This window comes from Lonchura striata, chromosome 3, assembly GCF_046129695.1.
Source record: "Lonchura striata isolate bLonStr1 chromosome 3, bLonStr1.mat, whole genome shotgun sequence".
Classification (NCBI taxonomy): Eukaryota; Metazoa; Chordata; class Aves; order Passeriformes; family Estrildidae; genus Lonchura; species Lonchura striata.
This window is the reverse complement of record NC_134605.1, coordinates 6590885-6618044: the sequence shown is the minus strand read 5'-3', so window position 1 is coordinate 6618044 and position 27160 is coordinate 6590885. Positions and strand designations below refer to the sequence as shown.

General features: G+C 38.4%; 1 protein-coding gene across 2 annotated transcripts in view; it reads left to right on the top strand.

The window, feature by feature from the left end:
- Nucleotides 1-27160, top strand: part of RBKS (ribokinase) — a 72074-nt gene that overhangs the window by 35797 nt on the left and 9117 nt on the right. For both annotated transcript variants that reach the window (XM_021552282.2, XM_021552290.2), the window contains 2 exons: nucleotides 4868-4959; nucleotides 14553-14741. In XM_021552282.2, the coding sequence (XP_021407957.1) occupies nucleotides 4868-4959; nucleotides 14553-14741 (281 nt within the window). The remainder of the gene's footprint in view (nucleotides 1-4867; nucleotides 4960-14552; nucleotides 14742-27160) is intronic.

The following is a 27160-nucleotide window of genomic DNA, read 5'->3' as shown; positions in this document are numbered from 1 at the left end:
TCCTAACCAAAATCCTTGTGTGACTGGGCATGATGCCATTGCATAGACACAGTCATGGTCTGTGAAATTATTAGAAAATTGTTTCTGTACTGTACTTTTAAATGTAGGGCATTGTTCCTTCAGTGTAGCATATACGTAGATGAAAGCTGATATTTTACTTGAACAGGATGGGGTTTCATTACCAGCATAACGTTTTTGTTGTTTAAGTGCCTGTAATGCTTTCAGTTACTCAAGCACAATTACCACACTATTTGAACACTAAGTAAATAATTATGCAAGAGAGACATCCATATGAGATTTAAAAAATGTTTTTCCCTTCTATCCAGAAGATCATACTGGGAGGAGACAGCTCATAGCATAGTCAGTTATGCAGCAGATCAGGGATGCAACTGGGATCAGAACTTACTGTTTTCTTGAAGCTGGGCCCAGGATAGCTCCAGTAGATCATGGCACACTGGAATTGTAGGCTCTCCAGTTCACCTTCTGCATCATGACCTTTTGTGCATCTGTTGCAATATATTTTTGTCATTATATTTTATGAAAATGGGTAACAGCATTTTTAATCTAGTGGTTAATGGACTCTAGTTGAATTGTGATTCAATACCCGTGACTTATTTTGTCCATTTCTAACTCTATGAACAGTTTTGGCAAGATGCTTCACACTTTTGTCACCCTCTTATGGCAAGATGCCAGCCTGTGACAGAAGAAAAGATTTTTTAAAAGCAATTGAGAAAAATTCAAACCTGATACACAGAACAGACATGCAATCACTTAGCAACTGTAGACAGCACAATACATCAAGAAAAGATAGTTAACTGTGGGCCAGCTGTAGTTCTGTGCTGTCAGTGTGTTATCATTGTGCAACTCTTCTGTCAGAAAAGTTTGGTTGCTTCTGCTTTAAAACAATAGACTACACATGTTCAAATGTCATGTGCCATCAAATCTAAGTAAACAGCTGAGTTTTTAGCACTGTAAAAACCTATCTGTAGCCAACAGTAAATTGTTAATGCAATTTCTCTTCTTTTAGCTTGCAATACCCTCATGTATTATGTAGTAATTCATGTTAGAATGTTCACTTGACTATTTTTGTGTAAAACAGATGCATACCCAGATGCCTCAAACCTCTGTTTGAATGAGGGTTTTTTGCTTGTTTTTCTTCATTCTTACTGAAAGAAATAAACAAAAGAGAGAAAGAATATGGAGACACAGGCAAGAACTCTTTGCTTCTCTTCAGTGAAGGTCATCTGGATCTGTAAGCTGGAGGGGGACATCTCATCATGTCATGTACATGTCATGACATCCTCTCATTGTGGCACTGATTATTCATTATTCTTGTAACAATCATGGAAGGGAAGGAAAAGAAGGAAAGGAAAGGAAGGAAGGAAGGGAAGGGAGGGAAGGAGGGAGGGAAGGAAGGAAGGAAGGAAGGAAGGAAGGAAGGAAGGAAGGAAGGAAGGAAGGAAGGAAGGAAGGAAGGAAGGAAGGAAGGAAGGAAGGAAGGAAGGAAGGAAGGAAGGAAGGAAGGATTGGATTGTGAGCAACCAGATGAAGTAGGTACAAACTGTAGAGGAAATCTGACTGAACAATTAAAGGTTGTTAGCTGGCAATGGTGAGAAGCTGCTGCTGCCTCCAAAAGTCTGGTTTTGGACTTCTCTAATGACAGACTCCATAAAAGATGGCTGATAATGCCAAGCATATTAATACTGTCATGAAAGATGATATGAAAGCACCTTCAGTTAAAGGTTCTATGTCACTTGCAAGAAACAGATCTATTTTTCAGATGCTTCAGGCTTTTAATCTTGGGCTACAATTTTTCATAACAGCTGTTTGTCTGTGGTTAAACTCTTCATGATTTCTGCCAAAGCACTGTGGTCACAGAAACCAGGCAATGGAAAATACCTCCCACCCTACCCTAGCTTTTGAATTATGAATATCAGCTGCCTTAAAATTTACTTAAGACTTGATAGCAAGGGAACTTTCTTTTAATGATAAGCCTTCATAACAGTATGGAAACCTGCCTGATTTTAACTGTATTATTGACCTCTGGAAAATAATTATTTTTCACAGAGACATCAGAAAATTGTTAGGAGCCTCACAGCTAGCTTCCCCTGAGCATTTGTCCATACAAGCACTTGTCCATTTGGGCAGCATGACTTCCAGTGTAATTCCTGAATCTGGTTTTAGGTAACTTCTTTTATACTGTTAAGGATCTGTTGTAGGCCCAGAAAGCACAGAGCAGGAACTTGCTCAATTTCAATACAAAAGAGACAAAGCTACATGGGAATGCTCATGATGGAGAGTTAATTTCAGGCAAAGGAAATGTAGGAGAGATTTACTTGATTTTTGGGGGTGGCAGAGGAAGAAAGAAAGGAGAAGCTGAAAAAGGAACAAAATTGGAACAGAGATAAGGATTTAATGAATAGAGATTGGAAGATGGAGGTAGAGTCAGGGAGCAGGCTGTGGACACTGGAAGTGGGAATAGGAATTGTGGGCCATAAAGAGATATGATGTGGTGAAAGTTGAGTGAAAAAGGTTATAATTGCATAATTCCTATGCAAGGAGGCATAAAGGATAAAAACTCATTGAGGAGAATGGATCTTGGCAAAAAGAGAGAAGTGACAAGCTCGAGGAGTAGTCCTGTGGGAATCTCATGAGATTTAACAAAACCAAGTGCAAGTTGCTGCACCTGGATGGAGGAACCCTGGTATCAGCACAGGCTGGGGGATGATCAAGAGCAGCCTTGGGGACAAGGACTTGGGGGTGCTGCTGGGTGAGAGGGTGGACATGAGCTGGGAATGTGCACTCACAGCCCAGAGAGCCACACGTGTCCTGGGCTGCATTGAAAGCAGCGTGGGCAGCAGGGCCAGGGAGGGATTCTGCCCCTCTGCTCTGCTCTGCTGAGACCCCCCCTGGAACCCTGCATCAGCTCTGGGGGCCCAGCACAGGAGAGACATGGACCTGTTGGACAGAGTCCAGAGCAGGTCACCAAGGTGATCAGAAGGATGGAGCACCTCTCCTGTGAGAAAAGGCTGAGAGAATTGGAATTGTTCAGCTTGGAAAAATGGTGGCCTAATTGCAGCCTTCTGGTAGCTGAATGGAGCCTACAAGAAAGATGGAGACAAACTTTTTACAAAGCATGTAGTGTCAGGACAAGGGGAAATGCCCATCTAACCCAGGCCATTATTTGATTCTGTGATTCTGTGAAAGAATTTCAGCAGAAAATAAGTTCCTCAGGAGGATCAAACAGATTATCCTGTTCAAAAGTCATGTTCTTCTTCACAACCTGAAAAGAGGATCTTAGGGTTCCTCTATCTCCCCCTGCTCAGCACATAATAAATATGGGAGAAAACTAATAGTAGTTTATTACATTGCACTCATGACCAGTCTGTATTACTTAAAACCCAAGTTGGAGCACTTCCAGTGCTGTTCCTGACCCATGCATATGGCAGTATGATACCACATGACAGTTTGTTTTCCAGTATGTGCTGCTTGTTTATTTTACCTAGGAAAGTATATCTTAAAGTTTTATGTTTAAGAAAACTTCAATAGTGTTACAGTTAAGAAAATAGGAAATGCAAGAGTTAAGGTTGCCTGTGAAACCTTAATTTGTCTTCTTGCTGCATATGTATTATGTTGCAGTCTTTAATTATGTGATCACATGCTGTTTTTCAGTGGTATGTGATCATATAATTAAAGAGTTTATTATAATACAGACTGTATTGTAATAATTTAAGGGAGCCAAATTAAGATTTCATTGGAATTCCTAATTCTGGCATTTTATGACTTCTGAGTAAAATTCTTTGTCACTTTAATTGTGTTTTTAACAAGGCAAATAGAGAGGCATGACAAAGTTGTACAGTCAAACTTTCTAAGTGTCATTTACTTAAACTTCTTTGTACTCAGATTTCAGAATTCTCTGTGCATCTTTGTCTGTTAGGGCATTAACTGGGATTCAGAGATGTTCAGGGTGTCTGACTATTACATGCTATAGCTTACAGTCTAAGTAAGTGTTTAGGACTGAAAACTTAGGCATCCAGATCAGAAGATTTGGTCACTGACTATAAGGAATATTTCTGAAGTAAGAGCGTGTGTGTTTTATTTAAAAATTATGGCCTTGTGGTTAAGACACAAGTATTAATCATGGAATTGGCAAAGTGAAAAACCAAGGCTGCAGACTTCCTATGTTAATAATGAGTAAGTCACTTACACTGTCCTCATGACAAACCTTTGCTGCTGCTACAAGGGGCCTTAGGCTACTGCAGTTTAAAGTTAGGTTAAGGAATATATTCTATAACATGTTAAGTTTAGGTCTAGCTCTGCCAGATAGCATACTAAAAATATGCAGTGCCTTGTCTCCACTACAGTTTTATAATGTGGCATTTTGAACAAGTTAGGTAACACATTCAGAAGCATATTTAACTCCTTGTCTGGACATGCCCTTCATTACTCCATAACTCGTGATTCTTCATGTACAGATAACGACACTGAAAAATTCTAGAACTAAATCAGTTCTTGTAAAACTTATTAACATAATGGAAGAAGCATCATCAGTTAAACAAATTGCATTAACGTCTAAGAATTTTCTTCCTTTTTTTTAATTTAATAATTTATTGGGGTTTATTTTTGTTACTCTTCTGTCAAGTTCCCATCATGACAGGTGACTGCACATGAATTCAAATGGAACTTTAATATAATAAACAAAACTTTTAGCATTTGTATAAGAGGAGGATGCAGAAACTGAGAGTAATTTTTGTGTTAATAATAAATATTGGGGTCTATGATTGAAAGGCAATGGTCTTTCAAATGACGGTTTACGAATCTGAAACACTCCAGATTTAGATTTTCTTTTTCTTTGTTTCTTTTCCAGTAAAGACTTTGTTTAATCCAGCTCCAGCCCTTGCTGACCTAGATCCACAGTTTTATACCTATTCTGATATCTTCTGCTGCAATGAAACTGAGGTAATGGTCATATGTCACGTTAAAGAAGGAGTCTTAAGCAGGAAAATTTCAGGATAATCTTCTCAGAAATACAGTGCAGGGGACAGGAAAATTGAGCCATGCTCCTCTTGCCTGACCTAACCAACAAAGAGGAGTATTCTAAAATAAGTTTCTCTTGCACTTGAAATTAAATTAGCCGTTTGCAGCAGGAAAATTGGGTCCAGTCTTCCTTACAAGTAGATCAGCAAAATGCATCCGTAAAAGGACACTTGTTAAATGTTATCACTGAGTGGTAAATATTAAAATAGTTCCTTGTCCTTGTTCTGTGATCCCTTGATATGATTAGCAGAAATGCATTAACCATAGTGTTCTGACATTTTTAAACTCTGTTGCCAGGAGGTGATGCATGCTTGCTGCACTTGATGGTAAATAGTAGCTTCATATGCCTCTTCCTGTCAGATCTATTTTCCATGAATCTTCTCTGGCCTTCAACTGTATATTTTGCTTTTTTCTATTTTTTCCCCCCTCCTTTTCCTCTCTTTTCTAATTCAAGTGGTTTTTCTCCCAAAGGAAATTGGTTTTGTCACAAGAGACAAATTAACCTCATCTCATAAGATTTTTGTTTAAATTTGCTACTTATTAGCATTAGGCATGCTGTGTTCCTTCCCCTCACCCTCTCCTTATGTAAACAGGAATGTGGGAGAAGTAACCTATTGGATAGAAACCATGCCTTGGTCAGAATTAAAGTTATCTCTAAGAAACATGATTTCTGCAATGAACATAATCCCTTGGGTGGAGAGGAGAGGGAAGAGCTAAGAGAGAGCATGGCCCTGCTTACTTGTAGTGTTTTTTGTCTGATGACAATGTCTGTCAGTGTAAATTTTTGAAGACTCAGTTATCCTCTTTTGAAATTTCTGTTAAACCCCATCACAAACTATATCAGAAGTTCTCAGTCCATGAGTCTTCTAGCATTTAAGGGTCAGCCTAATTAACCCAAAAGGACATATAAATTTTATTCTGGGATGTTTTATGATGGTTCTGCCAAGTTCACATACTCCAGAGAATGCAAGAACTAGCAAAATAGCAAGGTGGGAGATGCTATGGCTCTTCAGGTCTCTGGAAGCCAGAGTTTCCAGGATAACAGACAGTGATTCAAGCTGTGGCTCAGACAATGCCCAACAGATATCAGAATTGAATTCTATGTGATGAAGAGAATGCTAAGGCAAAGTATTAATTCTTGTTCAGGGGACTCTCAGAACATCAGTATCATGTTTTCTTAATGCTGTCAGAAAGCTCTTATGCTTGGACTATGCCTCTGGATTGGCTGAATGGTGCAATGGCTCACATTTCGGGCTGAGAAAATCTATACTCTCCCACTATTAAGTAAATATCATCCCTTGTTTTCTTTTGTCATACTGCCACTTGTTAATCTTTTCCCCCCTGCAAATACTTATCCCCATATGTTAGAAACAAAATTTTGTTTTTCTTTACTTGTCGATTCCTGACTTTTCTCTCTTTGCATCACACATGTTAGAATTTTCCTTTTGTTGTATTTTATTGCTAGGGGACAGTCTTGAAAGAGGCATTCTTTAGAAGTGTAGCTTGCTGGATCCAGGGGTATTATTATTACCACCACATGGAGAAAAGAAAATTACTTCTATGTAGAGAACAAGAAATACAGGTGTATAATTATAATAGATTCCTGCTCACTCATCTACCGTTTCCTACAGAGCTGGGGGTACAGTTTGTATTCTTTTCTGCTGTTTTCTTTTAAAAAGTAATTACCATGTGAAGATAGCTAGGATCACTGGATGCAAGGTCAGGCACATAAATACTCTGTGCTGTTGAGGAGGCTCATCTTTTCTGAATTTATGGAAATGCTAGACATATGGGAGTTCCTGCCAGCCATATCATGGGAGCATAAATCCAAGTGTACAGCATATCCTGAGAACAACAATGGCTCATAAATACCTTTGTTTTTAGAAAAAACCTTTTGAAACTTTGCAATGAAATCAATTATGTTAGCACAAATGTAATATTCAATTTTGTTTGATTTCATTCTCTCTGTGTGTCTGTTTTGTACTGAGTTGATTTTTAGAGATGAACTATTGCCATTGTTCCTTTCTTGTTGCTGAGAAAAAAAGGAAAAAAATCAAGCATTTGTTTTTCTTATGTCACAAGTTTGAAAGTATTTTTTTAGTAATTGTTATATGTTCATATACCATCTGTTTTATGTTATCTTTCATGACTTTCTTTAATTTTCTTTAATTTCAGATTTCTATAATGAGTACACTTGAAAAGTTTGATATATAGACAAATGTTTACATTCCTAAATAAAGGTTAGCAGTCACATCTCTGCATAGCACTTAAAAGCAACAAGTTAATTCTACAAATCTTAAAGATAATTCTAATTTTTTTTAACTTTATGCATTCAACCACCTACATATGCATTTTCATCTTAAATCAGGGAATACCTAAGACTTTAGTGATCCTGAACATATCCTGGGAAAATATATTTTTATCCTATTTTATTTAAATTTCCCTCAGTATTTACTGGCAATTATAGTTAGAAAATAGCATTTGGATATGATAGACCTTTTCTCAAATCCACTCTGGTCATTCTCTTAGATTTTTAAAAATTATTATTCTCTATGGCCAAATTTATTGAATGTCCTGCTTACAACTGCGTTCCTGAGTCGTTCTGTTCCAGCTCCATTGACTCTTCTGCTTGGTATTTCTAAGTCTCAAATTTCTTCCTTCTAGCCAAAATCCTATTTATGTTCCAGCTTTACCTCTTCTGCAGTATTTTTTTTTTTTTTGTTATCTGGTATTTTTAGGTATTCAAGGGGAAAAAAAAAGTGCTTTATCTTTACTAAGTCTTTTAAACAGTTAATAAACCACCTTGGGTTTGAAGGTGAATTCTTTAGAGCTATCCAGTTCAACTGCTTCTAAAATGTTCTTTTAAACACAGATGTGAGCTCTAAGACAAGCTTGGATTTACACAGATTTTTTTTATTGCTTGGTTTGCCTTTCTTAGTAATTTATATTTGCAAGTATTTATCACAGTTTCACCATAATATCCCTCTCTTCCTTGTTCACAAAAAATATTTTAAATTATAAAATCATGTGGTTTGTGAATAATATGTGAACATTACATTTGTAACAGAAAATGATGTTGGCTGTCAAACAGAACACCAGCCATACAGTTTAAGACATCTCATAGACTGTGTGGAGTATTTGTATTATCAAAGAGGAGAAAAAGGGGATGGTCCTTGTGTTTAGCTGAATTATTGCTGAGTCAGAAGTTTCTGTTATTTACAGCTCTAAAGGTCAGGGTCTTGATCTGCAATGCCTTTGTCACAGAAAAGAAGTTTAAAGATGTCAGCTGTAGTGTCAGCCATGGGATGTTGGCTCTCAAACATGCAAATATCAAATGCAACATCAACACTTCATGTTCAATTCTTTATTAAATGCTTTAGGAGTTAATGAAATCCCATGCAGTATCTGGTATAACAGCACAGTTTGTTCTTATGGATTTACGTGCTAGAGAGAAGCAAACAAAATTACACTATCAGTGAATTATCTACCATTAGTTTGTCTAGAAGGCTCTTCACAAGCTGTTCTTTTCACTCCTGCTTGTTGCAATAACAGGGGTTTTTATGTCTGACATTACTTTCTTTTTATGTGGTTCATGAACAAAAAAGTCAGAACAAATCTTGCAAGGTTATCAGCTCTTTCACTGCTTAGCCTGTAGTTCAGTTTTATCTTTTCCCAGAAAGATCAAACTTGTTGAGACTAGTTTGTTAATTCCCAGATGTAGCACAGCCTAATCCCTGAGGTTTGTACAGGAATGTGCTAGTTCTCCATTCCCTTAATTCTTCTAATGAAAAATAAATGTATCCAGTGTCATCCTAGTGAAAACTAATGGTTGTTCTTTTCAGTCATCTATAAATGTTGAAAAAGAGACAACCCTATAGCAGACAAGCTCTTTGGAATACTTACCAATTTTTTTCCCACGTATTTGTGTGAATCCTTGCTGCAGATGGCTCTAGGCATAACCACAATGTCAATACAGTTCATGTGTTGTTTTTCTTTCTTAGCATGTGCATGCAGTTACATAGCCCTGCAGGTTAGGAACCAAAATATACTGCACATCAGCAATTTCAATTTGATCCTAAACGTTTTGAAGAACAGCTGCTACTCTGTTCAAAGACTACTGAGGAGCCCTTCAGGAGAAGAAAAACTCCTGAATGGTTACAGCAAATGATTAAGTTTGACAAGCTATTTTTAATGCAAAATTGGGAACTACTTTCTCCCTAATTTAAAATGGGTATCAGACTTCTGATCTAAAAAAGGCCTTGCAAAGATCTAATTAAATACTAGCATTGGAGCTTCAATAGTAGAAAGCAGTACAATTTAATTACTGATTTTGTTAAAGCTGTAAGATGTATAAAAATAATGCAGAAAAACAGATACATTCCTACTGATTCCTTATAAGTGTTATTGTCTATTAACAGAGGATAGATCATTTTTTGGAATAAATATTTGTTAATATGTCCAGAATAAAGAGACATCGTTGCCTTTTGCAAGATTCAGAGAATATTAAGTTTATAAAACTTTATCTGTAGTCTGAGATAAGGGCATTTAAGATACTGCTTGTTAATATAGAGAGATAATAGTAAGAATAATCTTTCTTAAGAAAATATAGTTCATCTCTCTAGGAGTAAAAACAAAACCAGGTCCTTTAGAAATAAAATATTTCACAACATCTCTTGAATTTGCCTTTTGTGTTTTAAGTAATGGAAAGCTACTATTCTGCCATTACATTAGAAGTTGCCAGCAATTCACAGTATATTTTATTTCCATCTTTGTTCTAAACCCCTTTTTATCAGTTGCTGGAAACTATGAATTCTCTCATATTTAGTCTAAAATGAAAGATGTTACTTTTGGGAGGGAAATTATAACTTCAGGCCAATTCATTTCAATCAGTTTTTAATTATTCTAGCACGATAAGTATTTCTGCCTGCCTGTATGTAATTTTTTTTTAATTTGAAACAACTGGAACTAGCTTGGCTTGTGGCCTGACCTTGCAATTTCTTTTACACTAAATCTGCTGTACTACTTCTTGGGGACTGTTCACATGTGTTAGAATTAATGAGATTGAGTTCTTGTTTTGTCATTCTCAAAAGAAATCTTCTAAGGTACAGGCCAAATTTGTAGCCAACTGACTTACTGTGTTTAAATATTTGAAATTAAAAGTATTTTAAATTATCATATGTAGTTTTAGATGCATTAGCCTTAAAACTGAGACAGTTTCCCTGTTATTATTTATTATTTCTCTTCCAGTAGTACCTGAGAACATTTGCTAAGATGTTATTGTGCTACGTGCACAAAACCCAGTCCAAATAATAGACTGCTCCCCAAGGAATTAATACTTTTTGTTATTTCTCCAGTTTATATTTGCTGAAGATCAGAGGATTGTGGAATTTAGGAACAGACTTCTGGACGTTCAACTAGTCCAACACCCTGGTGAAGCCTGTCCAGTTTAGGATGGATTGCTCAGGGCTTTGTCCAGTCAAGTTCTGAATCTCCTAAGGCTGGAGCCTGCGTGACCTCTGGGCATGTGTTCCACTGCTTCATCACCCTTGTGGTGAAAAAACTTGTCCTAATATTGGAATTTCCCATGATCTAGTTTATGCTTGTTGTCTCTAGCCCTATCCCTGTGCACCTTCAAGAAGACTCTGGCTTCATCTTCTCTATACCCACCTACTAAATTGCCCTAGACAGCAATTTGATTTTCCCCTTAGCCAGGAGTTCTTAAGGTTGAACAAACCTGCTTCTTCCAGCCTCCTCTTGTATGTGCTGGTATCTGGTCCTCTGACTGTCTTGATGGCCTTCCACTGCAGTGTGCTGTGGTAGGTCAGTGGCTTACTTGTGCCAGAGTTCCCAAAACTACATACGATGCTGCAGATTTGGTTTTGAAAATGCCAAGCGGAGGATCCAGAACATCTCCCTGGAAGTGGCTGCCCCAAATGCACCACAGCTAGGAACAGCTGGCAAATGCTCCTGTGCTGGGAACATTCTCAGTTGTAGCCAGTGTAAATTACTGTTGCTGTTGAAAGGAGTTAATTGTTTTGGGTCGACTTTTGTGGGTAATGTGGGACTCAGGGTGGTGTTAATTTTAACACATATCTGCCTTGCAATCACAGTTTGCTTCCAGGCCACACGAATGGCTGTTCTGGCACATGAGAGTGGGCCATGTGGACAGGACTGGCAAGGAAAAAGCAGGGCCATTTTCTTTTATGTAGCACTTCTGGTTTGTGTCAGCCTACATGACTAGACTCCACAGTCTAAAGAGAGATGGAGACTTAACTAAGATTAGTAAAGACTGTGGCCAAGAACCTTCGTATCTATGAAATTAAAAGCTTTAGGTAAATTTTTCTGCCAGTCTTGCAAACAACATTTTGAAAATAGCATGTAGATTAATTATATAATATCCAGCATAGGTTTATTCTGACAGCAGTTGTGTGGAATGTCGCCTTGCTTTAATAAGTCCATTTACTGAGTAGTTTTATGAGGCTAGCTGCAGAAAAATAAAATTCTTCATTTGCTGCTCTTTTGTACAGTATGATGGCAAATGTCCACATCGGGCTTTTAGTATTGTTATTTAATTTTTTCTTTACATAACCATTAGTTATTTCCCTCAATTGTACCAGAGTTTGTTTTTTAAATAAGATTCTACTGAAGGGAGGAACTTAAAAACTCACCACAGTATTTAACATCAGTTGACATTTACTGCAATTTCTAATCATTGGCACAGAATCTGTCTGGCTTCTGCTGCTTTTATGGTTCTTCCAGCTTGTTCCAGTGTTTTTTAGTTGTACCATCCTGTTGTAGATGAGTTAGATGATAGTGATTTGAAGCAGCCAAAGATCTACTTTTATACAGACTCTGTCCAAAATAATTTTGTTTATTGGTATAAGCAGTGTCAAGATGAAAAGAAAGATTTCTACAAATATCTGTCCCAAAACAATTCTTTCACTACTCAAACAAAAAATCCTGTTGATATGGGACATGGGAAGCACAAAGAGGAGTATTGTCATAATGCTAAGCATACAGGTTGTGCATTTCATTAGGAAGAATATTATATTTTAATACTTCATTTACCATGCTCATGAGATTCCAGAAGTATAAATATCAGGTAAATAAACCAATATTAGATCTACTGTTACTCTACCAAAACCAAATCCACTTTCCTTCTGGAGACTTTGCAGCAGAGGTAGAATTTGGAATTATTGCCCCTAATAAAGTACTCTGAAAATTCAGTTGGCCTGTTTCGTTCAAGGATTTGTGTTAAATTGTTTTTATTCTTGTAGCATAGGGCACCAGGTGTTCTGAATACAGGAATACATAGTTCCTGCTCCAGAGATATTAAAACTCGTGAAGAGACTCGGACTCTTTAGACACTTGAATAGAGTGTACATATACATTTTCATATTATATGTCATCTATCTGTAGTTCCTCCAAAACTATTATTAGTGAATTGGTTTCCTGGAAACCTTGTAAGAAGATACATTCAAAAGGTTTTGTGAGATGCTTTTTGAAAAAAAATTTTCTTGCTTGAAAAAACTTTTCTAACCTTTTAAAGACTGAAATATGTTTAATATGCTTGAATAGTTTATTCTGCAAGAGAAGTTTGAGCAGCACGGTGGCATGCCAAAGAGAAAAGTGGACAGATTTAGTTGCCCTCTTATAATTTAGATCTTACTATATTCTTGTCTGGGATCAATGAGGTTAAAAAAAGGAATTTTAAATCGCGTGTACGTGTTGACCACGCCTTGCCCCTGCAGTGCACAAGTTTAACAACCGAGTCCTGCCACACCAGGCTCTGCCTCATAGTGATCAGATCAACGGTGCCTGAAATAATTTGTGCACGTCTAAGTAGGAACTGCAGGACTTAGTCATGTATGTTTAAAAATGGAAGCGATTAAGTGCCCTGCGAGCGATACTAGGAACGCTGGGGAGTGTGTCGGCATGATGTGGCCCTGCAGAGCCCAAGGGCGCTGCTCCCGCCTGGGTCAGGCTGAGGCTCAGGAAATGACAGCGGGAGCAGCGGGCGCTGACTCACGGCTGGCGCCGCTCGGTTCGCCCGGAGCTGCCCGCAGTAGTTCCCGTCCCGGCTGCCTGCCCTCCCTTCACTACAGGCACGGCCTGTGCTCCGAGAAGCACTTGTAGTCTAGCAGCAGTAGTAGTAGTTGAGTTTGTTACACCAAGAACTGCGAGCGCTGAATTCAACCTTCAGTCGCGCACAGGAAGGTAGTTTGAAATATTTCAGCAGATGTTTCCCGAGAAGCTGAGCTGCCCATGCAGCAAAGGGCAGGAGAGTAGCTCTTGAATAGGTTCCAAAGAAAGTTTTCCACTGAAAATAAGCCCTAGGAGTGTGGAAGTTATGCTCTGCTGTGAAGCAGTTATCTGAAAATGCTTCAGACTGCATTCTTGAAGATCCAGCAGCAGCCTTGTAATGCGGGCTAGAGTAATGCTCCCTTTTCTCAGGCAAGCAGGACAAAATTTGTGAAGACAGCAAAATGTAATGTGTCTGTTTACTTACAGTTGAAGGCATACAGTATTATGAAGGAGAACTGCCTAGTAGACTGTTTCAGAGAAAATACAATTTCTCTTCCTTTGCTTCCTGTTTCATTCTTGTTCTTTTCCCTTCCAAAAAGAAGAGAAAAAGCACATTATACTTGACAATACAATGCCATCAAGAAAATGTGTGAAGTGATGAAAATGTTGTTTGATTCTGAAGTCTTCATTGCAGATTTTGGTGAAGTTTTGCTCTTAGTTGGTGGAACTAGAAGACATGAATTTTAAGATACAGCTGGGAGAAGTTTCCTTAAGCTCACCATCAGTTAGAAAACGAGTTTAACAGAGCCAGCACAGTTGATAGAGGCACATGGACATGGCTGTAACACAAATATGTAATAATTTCTTAATGGGCCTTTGTCCAAAGAGGGCTTCAGATAAATTTTAGGTATTCTCAAAGTATATATACCAAAATATATATACCAAAAATATATATTAAACTGAACAGTGCTCAAAGTTGAGTAATTTTTCTTCCTGGAAGCAATTTTCCCTTATCCCTCTAGCTAGCTGAGAATTTAAAGAAGTGTTTAAAAAGTTCCTCACTTAGTGATAAATATCCCTTAAGAATCTTGACTAAGTTGACTTGCAGCATTTTTTCACATTAAACCACAAAATGCTTTGCCGAGACTGTGTCACTCTGTCCATTTCACAGATGAAGAAACTGAGGCATGTGGGAGAAATGTGATTTTACTAAGGATTGTATACCAGGTAAGTTATAGAAGCTGGAACAGAACCCACACCTCCTGTGTCTCTCTGCCTAGGCTGCTCTCTGTTAGTCTGCTGTGCCTGAAGTACACACTGATTTCAAGCAAGGAGCAAGACACAGCTGAATATCAGCGTGGGAAGTGGTTTCATGATCATCCTACAATACACATTTTTAAAAGATACTAAATCCTGTTTTCAAATGCAACAGTTGTCCAAAAATGAATGCTGTCAGATTATGATTTTCATTTGCGTGGGTTGTTTTCCAGGCAGAAATTTTAACGGGCATCCCAGTTGGCAACCTTGAAGATGCTGAAAAGGTGGGACGCATGCTGTTAGAAAGAGGGTGTAAGCTCGTAATTGTTACTCTTGGAGCAGAAGGCTGCATGATGATATCAGGAGACGAACCCATTCCAAAGCACGTTCCTGCTGGGAAGGTCAGGGCTGTGGACACTACGGTACGTTTTTGTGGTTTAACTGTCTTGCTTTGGAAAGACTGCTTAAGCACTAGGGGAAAGCAGTGAGTAATCAGCCAAATCTATGGGCATTAGCACAAAGGCTAATTTATGATGTGAAATTGGTATCTTGCTTCCAGTGTCTCATATATTAAATGTCAATTCACCTGAGTTTTATAGTTGTATTATAGATGAGCTAGAACTATTATACATACTAAAGGTGTCCTCATGTTCTTCCTTTACTGAAGTACCTGTCTCTGACTGTAGTATGTGATGCCACTGGACTGAGCTGCAGTCCTGTTTTTCACCTTCGCCCTTTTACTTAATTCATCTTGTCTAGAACTCAGACACTGTGAGAGAACGGAGATACTACTCACAGTCTGAAACTGAATGTTTGATTCTTCTGACAAAACATGAATTACTTACCAAATCTAGCATAAGGTGATTAAAGAAATAATTTTTACAGAATAAAGTGAAAAAGCCAAAAGTTCTTGCTGTTTCATGATGAATGCTTTATGATGCTACGTAAGGGATACTTGGTCAGGCACATTTTAATCTTTGACATTAGGATACCTCTTTACTTCCTGCTCAGAACTAAGTGCAGAAGACATGCTCTGTGAAACCACAAAATACAATACCCCCAGCAAAAGAGAAAAACAGGACAGGAAATAGTTAAGATATCATTGCTGTGAAAACCTTACCACATTGCACATATGGGGCTATTTTGTGTTCCTAGTATTATCTGACATAAATCCAAAATAATTCCATTGGAGTTACTGAGAGCAGAGCAGGTCACATTATATGTACTAACTATACATTTAAATGCCTGTTTAATAACGTCATATTACATATGTTCTGTTACAATAGTTCGTTAAAATCCTGGAGATTTTACCATCTGGTACGTTCCATATCTGAATTGCATTAATAACAAGTAGTTCTTGTAGCATGTTTTTTATCCATGGACCTCATACTGATTCAGAAAGAAGAAAGGCAACTGCTTAAAGGATGAGGAAACAGAGGCAGAGAGAGCTGAAATTACCTAGGTCAGTAACATGCAGTAGCAGAGCTAAGAGTAAAGTCACTTCATCTCAATCAGAAGATCACTTACAGGTTTGGACTGTGATATTCTGATACTGTGGAAAGCGTTGTTTCCTTGGTCAATATAATCTTTTTCTGCATAACTCTGAAATAGAGATACTTTTGTTTTATTTTCCTCTTTTGCCGCTTTGTCATTTAGAAGTTTGACCTTGGGTTTGTACTGGTTTTGGAATGTCTTGAATTTCTAGTTGGGGGAAGGAGACATCACTAAGGTTCTTGGTTCATGCATAAGGTTCTTGGTAGGATGCTACAGATGCCAAGTTGCCTGTGCTTGCTGTTAGCCCAGAATTAGAAGTGCCAAGGAAGTGAAAGGCAGAGCTCCCAAAGCTGTGCAGAAGCAGGATTTATTAGCTTGGGAGCAGCACCTTGTGCACCTGGCAGTACAGCTTCTTGCTCTGAGTTGGTAAATCCACTGCTGCTATCAAAGCTTACTGCTAGAGCTTCTTCTCTAGCACACAGAAGGGATGTTGAATAAATATGTGTGATCTGCTTCTTCAAAAGAAGAAAATTGCTTCCAGATCAGCTATTGTTTGATATCTTAAAGATAAAGATTTGCTGCTCTTGGAATAAAACAGCAATACTGAAACCACACACTGTGGATGAAAAATGCTTTTTATCTTGCCTAGCAGTTCGGAGTTTCATGTCTGAATGAATGTAATGCACCTCTTTTTTAAAAAAATCGTTTTATTTTAAATAAAAACAGCTTATTTTAATTTACTAAATCCTTGCCCTGCCTCCTTGTGGCCAACAGGTTATTGGCTTCCACATAGCAGAGGATTTTCACAGTTAATTTTGTTAATCTACTTAAATACCAGTGGGTTGTTTTCAGTAAAACAGCTGTGCTTGGTTTATTCTTGCAGCCTGAATGAAAAAATATGCGTTGGCCTTCTATTATAAAAGTCTTACAGTGCTTAGCCTGATTATCACTTTGCCTGAAAGCAAGTGGTTTTAAAGCAACCCTTACAAATACTAAGCAAAATAATGGCATCCTCAACTAACCTGGATTGCTCTCTTATTAAAATAAGCATTAAACATTCTAGTAGGACATGTTACTTTCTTCAAGGCATGTCCACAGTAGATCCTTCCCCAGGGGAAGGATCAAACTTGTAAGGTGGCTTACCAAGTAGTCACCTACTCACAGGGTATTCAGAGTTATTCATGTGTATGCTCTTAGCCTGCTGTTTGATACTAAAAAAAAAGTTGCTACTTTTAACTGCTCTGACTTCAGCATCTCAAGGGACTGGGCACAATCACACTGGGTTATGTGCATGTGTCTTATTGTTACTTTTTAGATCTAGAGAAAGTAAAGTTACTCCCAGACAAAGAGTTAAACGACATGTGTACCCTGTCACAGAATTTGCAAAAGGCTACAGAGTCCTTATTAAAAAACAGATTTTGCCATTTAGAAGATACACATGCAAGATACAAAATTAGCTTCAACATCCCCTTTGACTGTAGAAATTTTCCATGGCTGCCCAGAGTCCTCTCTGTAGCACTGCAACTTCAGTACTGACCCCTGGTAATTTCTGTTGTCCACAGCAATTTTAGGAATTTTTGAACAACAAAATACTTGGGTAGGTACAGCCACAAAGATTAAGAATTTGAGTTTGTGTGCTCCCCATTATCAGTGTTCACAGGTTCATCAGGTACACTAAGGGCTGATAGGCTGTTGAGCCTGGCTCTTCCTCCCTACCTTTGAGGTGGTTAGTCTAAGTGTTTATTGGCAGAACACTGGGAAAAGCTGGCTCCATCTCCCACTCTGTGGTGGAACATGAATGTTCAAGATTGAAAATCTGGCATTTTTCACCCACACTAAATCAATACTATAAAGAGGGGGAAAAAGGCTTGTTGATTCTTTTTTTTAGCACTAATTATCTTAGTGTGGGCTTTAGTAATGTATGCAATGCTTCTCATGACTGTTAGCAGAACTCTCTATACACAGTCCAAAACATGTAGAGCACGAATAGTTGTTCAGAAGGAAGTTTTGCAAGACATGGTATTGTAAAGCTGAAACATCTGTTTCTCCTGTTACAGCTAAATAGTGCAGTAAGCCTTTGTTAAGAAAATGAATTTTCCCTTCATTTTACTAGTTACTGCTATCTACTTTCTGTATGCAAATATTGAATAAAAAGAAAAATAAGTGAATTATTGAAAAATCATCCTCAAACTTTCTCTATGACAGAAATATCTGATTAAGCCCACCAGCTATATCAATTTGTATTTGAAACAGTTGATGTACATGAGACATTTGACACATAATAAAGTACTAATATAGGTATACATTATATGCTATTTTCATTACTTTAAATAGTTGCTTTTAAATTTACTTGACTATACTAAGTTAAATATACGCATTTACTTTATTTTTGGAAGAAGCTATTTCCATTCTAGGTGAAACTAGTACATGAAGCTACATTAAAATAGCTGTGAAGGATAATTATGTAATTCCATTTATATGACACTTCTTCTGTTGGCAGCAGAAGGTTTCACAAACCATTCACAAATCTGATAAACATTTCATAGAAAATAATAATATCATATACACACATTTTGCAGTTGTGTGTGTGAGAAGCAGTTTGCCTGCTGCTGAAGCAGGAGCACAGCTGAGGTGGAGCACAGCAGCTGCTCCCAAACAGCTGTGGGACATGACCAAACTCCATCATGTCAGAGCTGTACTTGAGGTGAAGGGGATGATCTGTGTGATGAACCACATGATGATCTTGGATTTTGACATCTGCTGCTGCAGTAGCCCTGAACAAGCCATCTTGGCAGAAACATACGTGGTCCATTGAGATAGAAGGCAACAACATCATCCGTACTGGAGAATGAAGCTCTGCTCTTTTTGCCCCTTCACCCTTGCTCTCCCACTCTGCTTCTGACAATCATGCAAAGTGTAATTTACAGCACTATTTACATCTATTTACATTTACTAATTATATTCCATTGAAACTGCCAAGGAAAATTTGTCAGAAGAATGTAATTACTCAAAGCTGGAATATGGCCAGCAGTGAGCTTAGTTCCCTTCCATTTTGAAAAAAAGCACTGTGGGATAGTATGGAGCTGAGCACTTCAAGTGACATCTGGGAACCAAGTCTAGTCCTTGAGGTACTGCCAGAGGCCTGCTGGAGGATTAGTATGTGCAGGTGGACTTAGAGGGGCATTCAGGCTGTCTGGAGCTCCAGGTTACTCAGGATCTGGGCTTCAGAGCCATGCCAGGCCTCCTCTGGAGGTGGGGTCAGTGGCTGTGGCAGGCTGGAACGTGTCTGCTGGCTCTGGGATTTGCTCTGTGGTTGCTCCTTGCAGTTGGAGCTGGGCTGTCCTGTCTAGGTCCATGACTCGAATCGGAGAGCTGGCACTGGCAGAATCTCTCTGTTGGCCCCCCATTTCTAGGTTACAGCACAAAGATCACTCTGGGGAGGAGGTGATCTAGAGTTAGTTTTTAGAACCTCCAGTTTGCACCAGAACCCAACCTGGATAAAGATGACGAACATATGCTTGCACCAGTTAGGGTGACTTTCTAATTTTTTGTCTCATCTGGTCTTCTAAATGCATAGCATAATTGCTCTATTTAAGACCTCTTCATCAGTTGACCTCTAGGTTTACACATACCACTGTTGTGTGCAAAAGGTCCTGCATTAGCACACTCACAGATAGAAGATCAGGCATCTGCATCTCTGGCTCAGGCATAGATGTATTTTCTTGAAACGCAAATGGATGTACTTGGGCACACAATATTTAAATGAAAATTTGGAATCACTTTTCACAGCAGTGCCCCTAGTAATCGCAGCAAGTCAATGGGTCCCTCTTTTAAATGTCATGGAGGACCTAGAATGTTTAACTTTGCAGTTTTTCTAAGCACAACCATTACATTTACCATGCAATTTCTTATATTACCAGCATTTTCCCTGTCTGCTTGTGCTTTTTGGATACAGAGATTGCACAACCTGCTAAGAGATGCTTACAGGTTGAGGTGCCATGCTTGTAAACATGAAAATCATTTAGGAGAAATGATAAAATTCAACATTTAATCTACTCTGTCTGAAATGTGACATAAGCATATGATTTATTCTATTTAGTCCTTTTCTGTTCAATATTCTCAGAGATATGATACATACTATTTGTCATAATTGAAAATGTTACCATTATTTTTTCATGCCAGTTCTGCAAAAGAAAGGCTCATTGCTACAATATGAATTCTCATCAGATGTTTTGTGTTCAAATCCTGTTGTTTCCCTCAGATTTCTCAATACAATTTATTAGATCTGTCTCTTCTATTAGGAGAGAGAATGATGAAGGCTGTCTTTAAGCAGTAGATTTCTCCCTAGGCAGCTTTGTATTGAACTCTGAAGATGTTACACAACCTTTATTTTAATAAAGCCCCATATAAGTGTATAGCTGTATAATTTTAGATATGTCACAGTATTCAGGCCTGTGCAGCAATTGTGGTCTAAAGAAGGCAGTGTGGTTTAGCAATTTTAACAAAGGACTGATTAAGAGTTCCAGGGCTCTGCAAAAGACTTGCTGTAAATCCTTGGAAGAGTTACGTGTTTTCTTTGTATCCCAATTTATCTGTCCATAAATTGGAGCTGCTATTAATGTGTTGCATATAAGCCATGAGAAGTCTGTTAAAGATCAGAACAGAACCTGGGAGGCCTTTTCCCAGGCTTTTCATATAACCTCAGGCCACTTGTGCTTCTTTGGGGGCTTTGCAAACTCATTGAAGTGCTTCTGCTTGAAGTGGAGAGGTCATGTCTGTAAAAATATGGTTTACACTAAAATTCTCTGACTTAGCTGTATCTTCTGGTTTGGAGGAAGCCTGAGCCAGAGGAGTGAAGTGGACACTGAAATAGAGCCTTAGAATATAAATAAATCCAAAACAGTCCTCCTAATAACAGCAATTCTTTGTCTCCTGACTTTGTGGCCTAACGTCTGAGGCTCAAGGGGATATAAATACAACACTCTGTGCAATGACTAATTACTCAAAATTCTGTGCATCAGCAGAAGTGGGACTTGTGGTTGACTCTAATATTATCAAATGCCTTTGCTATTTAATAATCTTGTAGCCGTACATTATTTAGCATGTCGTTTGCACAAAGAACAGTGATTTTATTTCAGTTATCTCTCAACAAAGTAAAAATGCAGCTGGTAGTAAATGAAGCATTTGGCAGACAATGTGTCTGATGTACAGTACTCTAACTTGCTAAGAAAAGAAAAATGTTGACTGTTTAACCATTTCCTACCCAAGGATGTAGCAAGGACTGTTTAACCATTTCCTACCCAAGGATGTAGCAAGGAGTAAATCTTTATGATTTTCTATTTTATTTTTTCCTTAACCCTAAAAAGTATCTTTTTTCTTTTTCTTTTTCTTTTTCTTTTTCTTTTTCTTTTTCTTTTTCTTTTTCTTTTTCTTTTTCTTTTTCTTTTTCTTTTTCTTTTTCTTTTTCTTTTTCTTTTTCTTTTTCTTTTTCTTTTTCTTTTTCTTTTTCTTTTTCTTTTCCTTTTCCTTTTCCTTTTCCTTTTCCTTTTCCTCTTATTTTTTGTTTTCTTTTCTCTTTTTTTCTATTTTTTCTTTCTAATTTCTTTTTTTTTTCTCTCTCTCATCTTCCCTTTCATGTTCAAGAAAAGAGATGTTACTACTGAGCACAAATCTTATTTATCAGTGGAGTTTATTCAGGCACACCAACACAGAGTAATTATGCTCAGAGCTCCCATTAACATCCCACAAAATGACAGCACAATAGCTTCCTTTCTTTAACACACAACCCAAAGAGGTTAATAAATAAGTTTAGTTCCAGTCATTGCCCACTTTCTCACTTAACCTTCTGCATTCCCTTTTTTACAAATATGGAATCCATTGAATTTTGAAACAGAAAAACCATGAGGAATGAGTTAATTTGCTGGGCACTCTCATCAGTGATCAGCACTGTAAGTCTAAATAAAGCTGCATTTATTATATTCTGAAGTTCAGCTGAACTGTGAAAGGGCACATGACTGAAATGACTGCATGTAAGTTGACTCACAGTTAAGTCTAGATGGGACTTGCTTAGTTGCTCATGAGTTTCTGCTTCTGATTGAGGCCTTCTGAAGACACTTCAGTTTGTTAAGGCTTGGTCAGTGGCCTAAGGGCATTCAGGTACCCAGTGACAAGAGGGATTGCAAGAGTGGCATCCCTCTGCATTGGCAGTCAACCAAGAAAATGTGGAGCAAGCTGGGTGCACCCTCTTTCCCCTTAGGGAGCAGAAAGCTATATTATCCCCCTTGTACAAAGTGGAACAAAAATGTTAACGACTGGGTGCACTGAAGCACAGGCTAAAAATGTTCTGCTCCTAGTTATATAGGGAGTTGGAGTGATGCAGCCAAAAATGAAGCACAGGCATATATTGTCCCATGCTGCTCTCTTAACTTCTGGACAACATTGTCGTGGAAGGAAGCACTGTTTATCTGCCTAGTAACTGTCTATTTTAATCTGTAAGAACAAACAATGTAAACAAAATGAGCAAACAGAAGCAGGCTTGTACAGAACAATTTGCAGTCTTGTTTTCCAGTGGAAGATTCCATGGACCACCCAGGCTTTGCTCTAGTCCTTTTCTCAACCACGGAGCATCTAATTAAATCCCTTTCCATTCCTGACTGTAGGCTCTAAGAGAGCCTACAGTCCTGTACAGTTTCTTTCCAGATGGAAATGCATAATTTAACAGAGATACAGCTGACAGGGAGAAGTGGGCCCAAAGCAGTATTAGCATTTGCCACAAATTGCATTAAATTACAAGGGGTACTTAATGAAGACATATTATAAAAAGAAGATTAAAGCCAATATTTCATTTGTAAGCCCCTTCTAAGACTGCAGTGTGTCAGGCAACAAAAAACTCATTAAAATTACTTTAGTGATAGCAAGAGTTGTTCGGTTTTGCTACACATGATCAGTAACAAATCATGGCATTGTGTCCCATTGTGTCCTACAGCTTTATTCCATACACACATATACAAAAAGTTGCTAAGCACCTTACATTATTTACAACATAAGGAAAGTACAATTCAGAATGTTGTTCTGTAGATAGGGAACAAAACATGCAGACACTGGTTCTTCAGTGGCAAGTGAACCTGTTTCCCTGGTTTGACCATGACTTGTTCTCTATGCTCATCTTAAAAAAAGTAGGACTGGAGGAAAATTTTTGTCACGCTATCAACTGTCTCATTTTTAGAACTGGACGTCATTGTAAATATCCACATAAAGGAGAAAGTACATAGCAATGCAGAGTTGCTTTGCATTGGATGCTTCTTGAAGAGGCTGTAAGGAGTTTATGAAAATATGCCATGAGATCAGGTGCTTTGGCTCCACTACTGGCATACTGAGAAACATTCCAGTTTGGAAATTAACCCAGTTGATTATTATTATGGACATAAAAAGGTAGGGATGCTGGCAGCATATGTGTAGCAACTTGAGTGTTTTGTCTGTGGGCCAGAACGTGGGAATTATACCACATCCAACATCTACACCTGAGAGTACATTTGGATGAGGTCTAGAGAGACTAAGTTCAGAAATATCTTTGTGCCATCTCACTTTTGGGATGCTTTAGTAAATGAAACAATGGTATAATTTATGCAAGTTGAGAGCAGAGTAGGAAATTACTTTTATTGCTTCTCTTGGGCTAACCATGGAATGCAGCACAAGTCAAAATCATCACAGCAAAACATGCTACATCCTTTTTTGATTTGCTCTCCTCTTCTTGACTTTATGATGAGTCCAGTTCAGGGTCTTCTCCAAGAAGGTGCTTGGTCCTGGTATGTAGCTCACCTGTGTTGGAGCAGATCCTGGACATGCACACGAGGAGTGCCAGTTGTAATAGTAGATAGCACTCTGAGACTCTGGGATATCTGAGTTGCAGAAAGGATGAAGAGAAAGGAAGACCAACTGTGTGCAGTCATCCTTTCTAATGCAATTCCTGCAGTTAAAAATAGCTAGTGGAAGCTGGCACTTCTGGCACATCCAGAGCGTCACCTTCCCAAGTATCTTTTTCTGGCCTGAGCTGTAGGAAGTTGCAAATGCAATCCACTGTGTAATAGTGCAGCATATTCTTGGCCAAACCCCTCATAATTTTTTTCCTCTTCATGGTTAGCTAACAAATGTTATATGCCTCCCTTTCTTCTTAAATCTGTTCTCTGCAGAGCCAAGTATCATCCAGGCTATTGTGGAACATAACTTACTCTTCTCCATTTTTCACATCAGTTCTGGCTGTGGTGAGAGGGAAGGCAAACCTAGCTCTGGAACCCCTTGCCAGCCTAGTTGTCCAGAAATGCCAATTGCAGTAATGATGATATTGAACAATATCAGATTTCATTATTTCCTCCAACAGAGTTTTCAATGCCAAATAATTTTCATCACTACAGAAACCAGAAAGGTTTGAGTTAGATTGTTGATATTGCATAATTGGGTTTTCAAAAGAACAAGAACAGAGAAATGAGAATAGTTGGGAAATCAGGCTTCTTGCTTTTGCAAATTATAACAGCAGAAAATGCCAGAAGTTGTATTTCTTATCAAGAATGAAAGAGTTAATCTTTAGTAGCCTGTCCAATAGACAGAATATGTTTTACAACTTTCATTAGAGAAATTGAAGGAAACTAAAACTGTAAGTTTTAATGATTTATAGCAGTAACCTATAGGAATGTCATTAATAGCAAGTTTACAGTTGAGTGCACTGATTTTGCCACTTTTCTCAGGGCTTTTTTTTTTGTGTCTGTTTGTTTAAAGGAAGACATACAGACATAAACTCAGCTATTGTAGAGAAAGTCATCTGTAGAAAATCAGATTCCCAAATTCTAGCTGCAATGTTTGTCAGCTGCCCAAATGTCTGTAAGGAGCAGTTGTTTTATTCATTTCAAAGCACAAAGAGATACAGAAATACAGGGAAAAGGTGAGGAAATTCTCTGGAAGTTTGTGCCTCATTGCTGGTATCTGTGATTTTGTTATGAAATCATTAAGCAGGCAGTGTGTTGCTTGGAAAGATCTATTTTACAGGGAATTTCACAGAGAATGCCTTTGTGTCAGAAGCAGTGCCTTGGTGGTCAGCTACTGCTGAAGACCATGAGTGAGGAGTGGGAGCCCTTTTTCTGCACTCCTGCCCCACAGGTTAAGGACAAGAGAATGACTGGGTAGCAGAAAACAGAGCAGAACAGCAGTTCTGGCATGTAAGTCACATCTAACTGAAATTCAAGAGAGAAGATACAGCTTGAGTAGTCATTGAAACGATTACACAAACTCCGTTGGAAGAAGAATGCAGAGAGCTGGCAAGGAGACAAAGCTGGGGAGAGCTCAGACAAAAAACCTCCTGAAGTTTGGTGGTTTTTTCCCTTCCAGGATGTGTAGTTCAGAGGTAGGCAGAAACAGTGGCCAGCCAACAAAGGCTAGATGCTGTGGTTTTGAAAGAGGCACTCGAGCATATGGAGCTTTCGTGCAAAAAAAAGAATGTTTTTTTGATCAATTCCAGGCGAGATGGCAGTTGTGTCATTCCAAGCACTTCTCATCATATTAGCTGGGATCACTAAGAGTCCTTTGGCATTTTCAGTCTGAGAGAAAAAAACCACATGTGGCTAGTAAAATTGTCCAGCACAGATATTCACTTCTTCTTGCTTAACTGTTAGATTATGGGGTCCTGAAGCCATGTCAGCCTCATATGTGATATTGGGTGACACAGTTAGTAACAAATTGGCCAGTTGTCTCCTGGCTGGGGAGGGAAACCCACTCCCAAAATTTCCAGTGTAGTATCAAAATACTGTGATGTATTTTGGGCAGAGCTTTGGCTGTAGTTTCATTTAATCATTAAATGTTATTTGTGAATTAATACATAAGCGTGAGCTTTGTTGGGACGAAAGCACAATTTGGCACAAGTGTGACATGAATAATGAAAGGAGTGAAGTACTGCTCAAGGAAATGAGATAAGTGAAGCTTTTGATTAGAGTAGGAGAGTTAAGGCTGCATGTTGTTGAGGCTTGATAAACCAGTTTGAGAAGTACAAATCAACTTTCTGAGGAGCTGCTATATTTAGCACCAGGCTTCAACCACGACTCTTGATTCTGTACAAGTTCAAATTTCAGGAAAGGTGGATACAGCTCCTGTAGCATGTGCAACTGAAAGTCCATCTTCTGTCTCTTAGAGGTGATGTCTGCGTGCTTCCCTGTTGTTGACACATTGTGGTTTATAACTTTGCAAGAGTGCCACTGGAGCATTTTGTGTTCAGATGAAGTGTAATGAGAATTTTCCAGTACTGCATTTTGTATGTCATACGGTTTTTATATGCTCTGCAGGGGGCAAACAAAATGTGTGGAAGGTTTCTTCTGCTGTTTCTGAGTTTCTGTGTGAGGTATGAACTTCCAGATCAAATGAAAGGAGGTCATAGAGCAAAGCACAAGTGTGGAACCAGGGAAGAAGCAGATAATGAAGGCAAAAGTGAACTCAGTCTTAAACAGAAAATTTACACTGAAGTGTATCCCAAATTGAAGAATTCCATGCCAAAATATCCATTGCCCTGGTAGTGTAGGAATCAGAGTAGTGGTGAATTGTTTGGTTGACAGAAATCTCACAGGTTCAGCAACATGGATCTGTTGTTTTCAGAATGGTATATGGAGTTCCTGGTTCTGTGCTCTTACTCCATTGTGTAAGAAAGAAATAAATTTGTCACTTCTCATAAATGCTATCAGGAGTTGAAAGGAGTTTATATGAGCATCATCACACTGAATTGTTTTGATGATTCAGAAAACAGAATGCTCCCTGTGGGTGAATGCTTTGTTGGCTTTCTGGGGTTAGACTAGCAGTCTACTACACAGAATAACTTTGTTCCCCAGTGCTGAGCAGCATACTGGAATATTATTATCCAGGAGAATGTAGTTCTCCTGCAATCATTCCCAGACTTCAGACTTCTCAGTGTTCACTTAAAGAAAGCCATCACCTCACAGATACCTTGCAGTATTTTTCTTGTAAACAGTGAGGTGGGAGCTCCTCTGTTCTGATCCTGATTAAGAGTCCAGGAGAGCTGTGGAGGTCCACTTAATTATTTTGCATATCTCAGTTTTAAGATTCCCAAGCTGTGCCTCACTTTCAAGGGATGGGTAGTTCTGGTAACTCCTGTTAGCCCATTAAAGATCTGGAGCTTTGGATTCAGCCCACAGATGTCTCAAAGTGGGTGTTCTTAACATCCTTGATCTTAAGTTGGGTTCATTTCCCATCATGTGGAATGAGAGCACTATTACCTGCCTTCAAAGTTGATGCTGTATATGGGCTTTGAAATGTAAAGCAGATACTTTCATCTGTGCTTTTTAGATGACATACA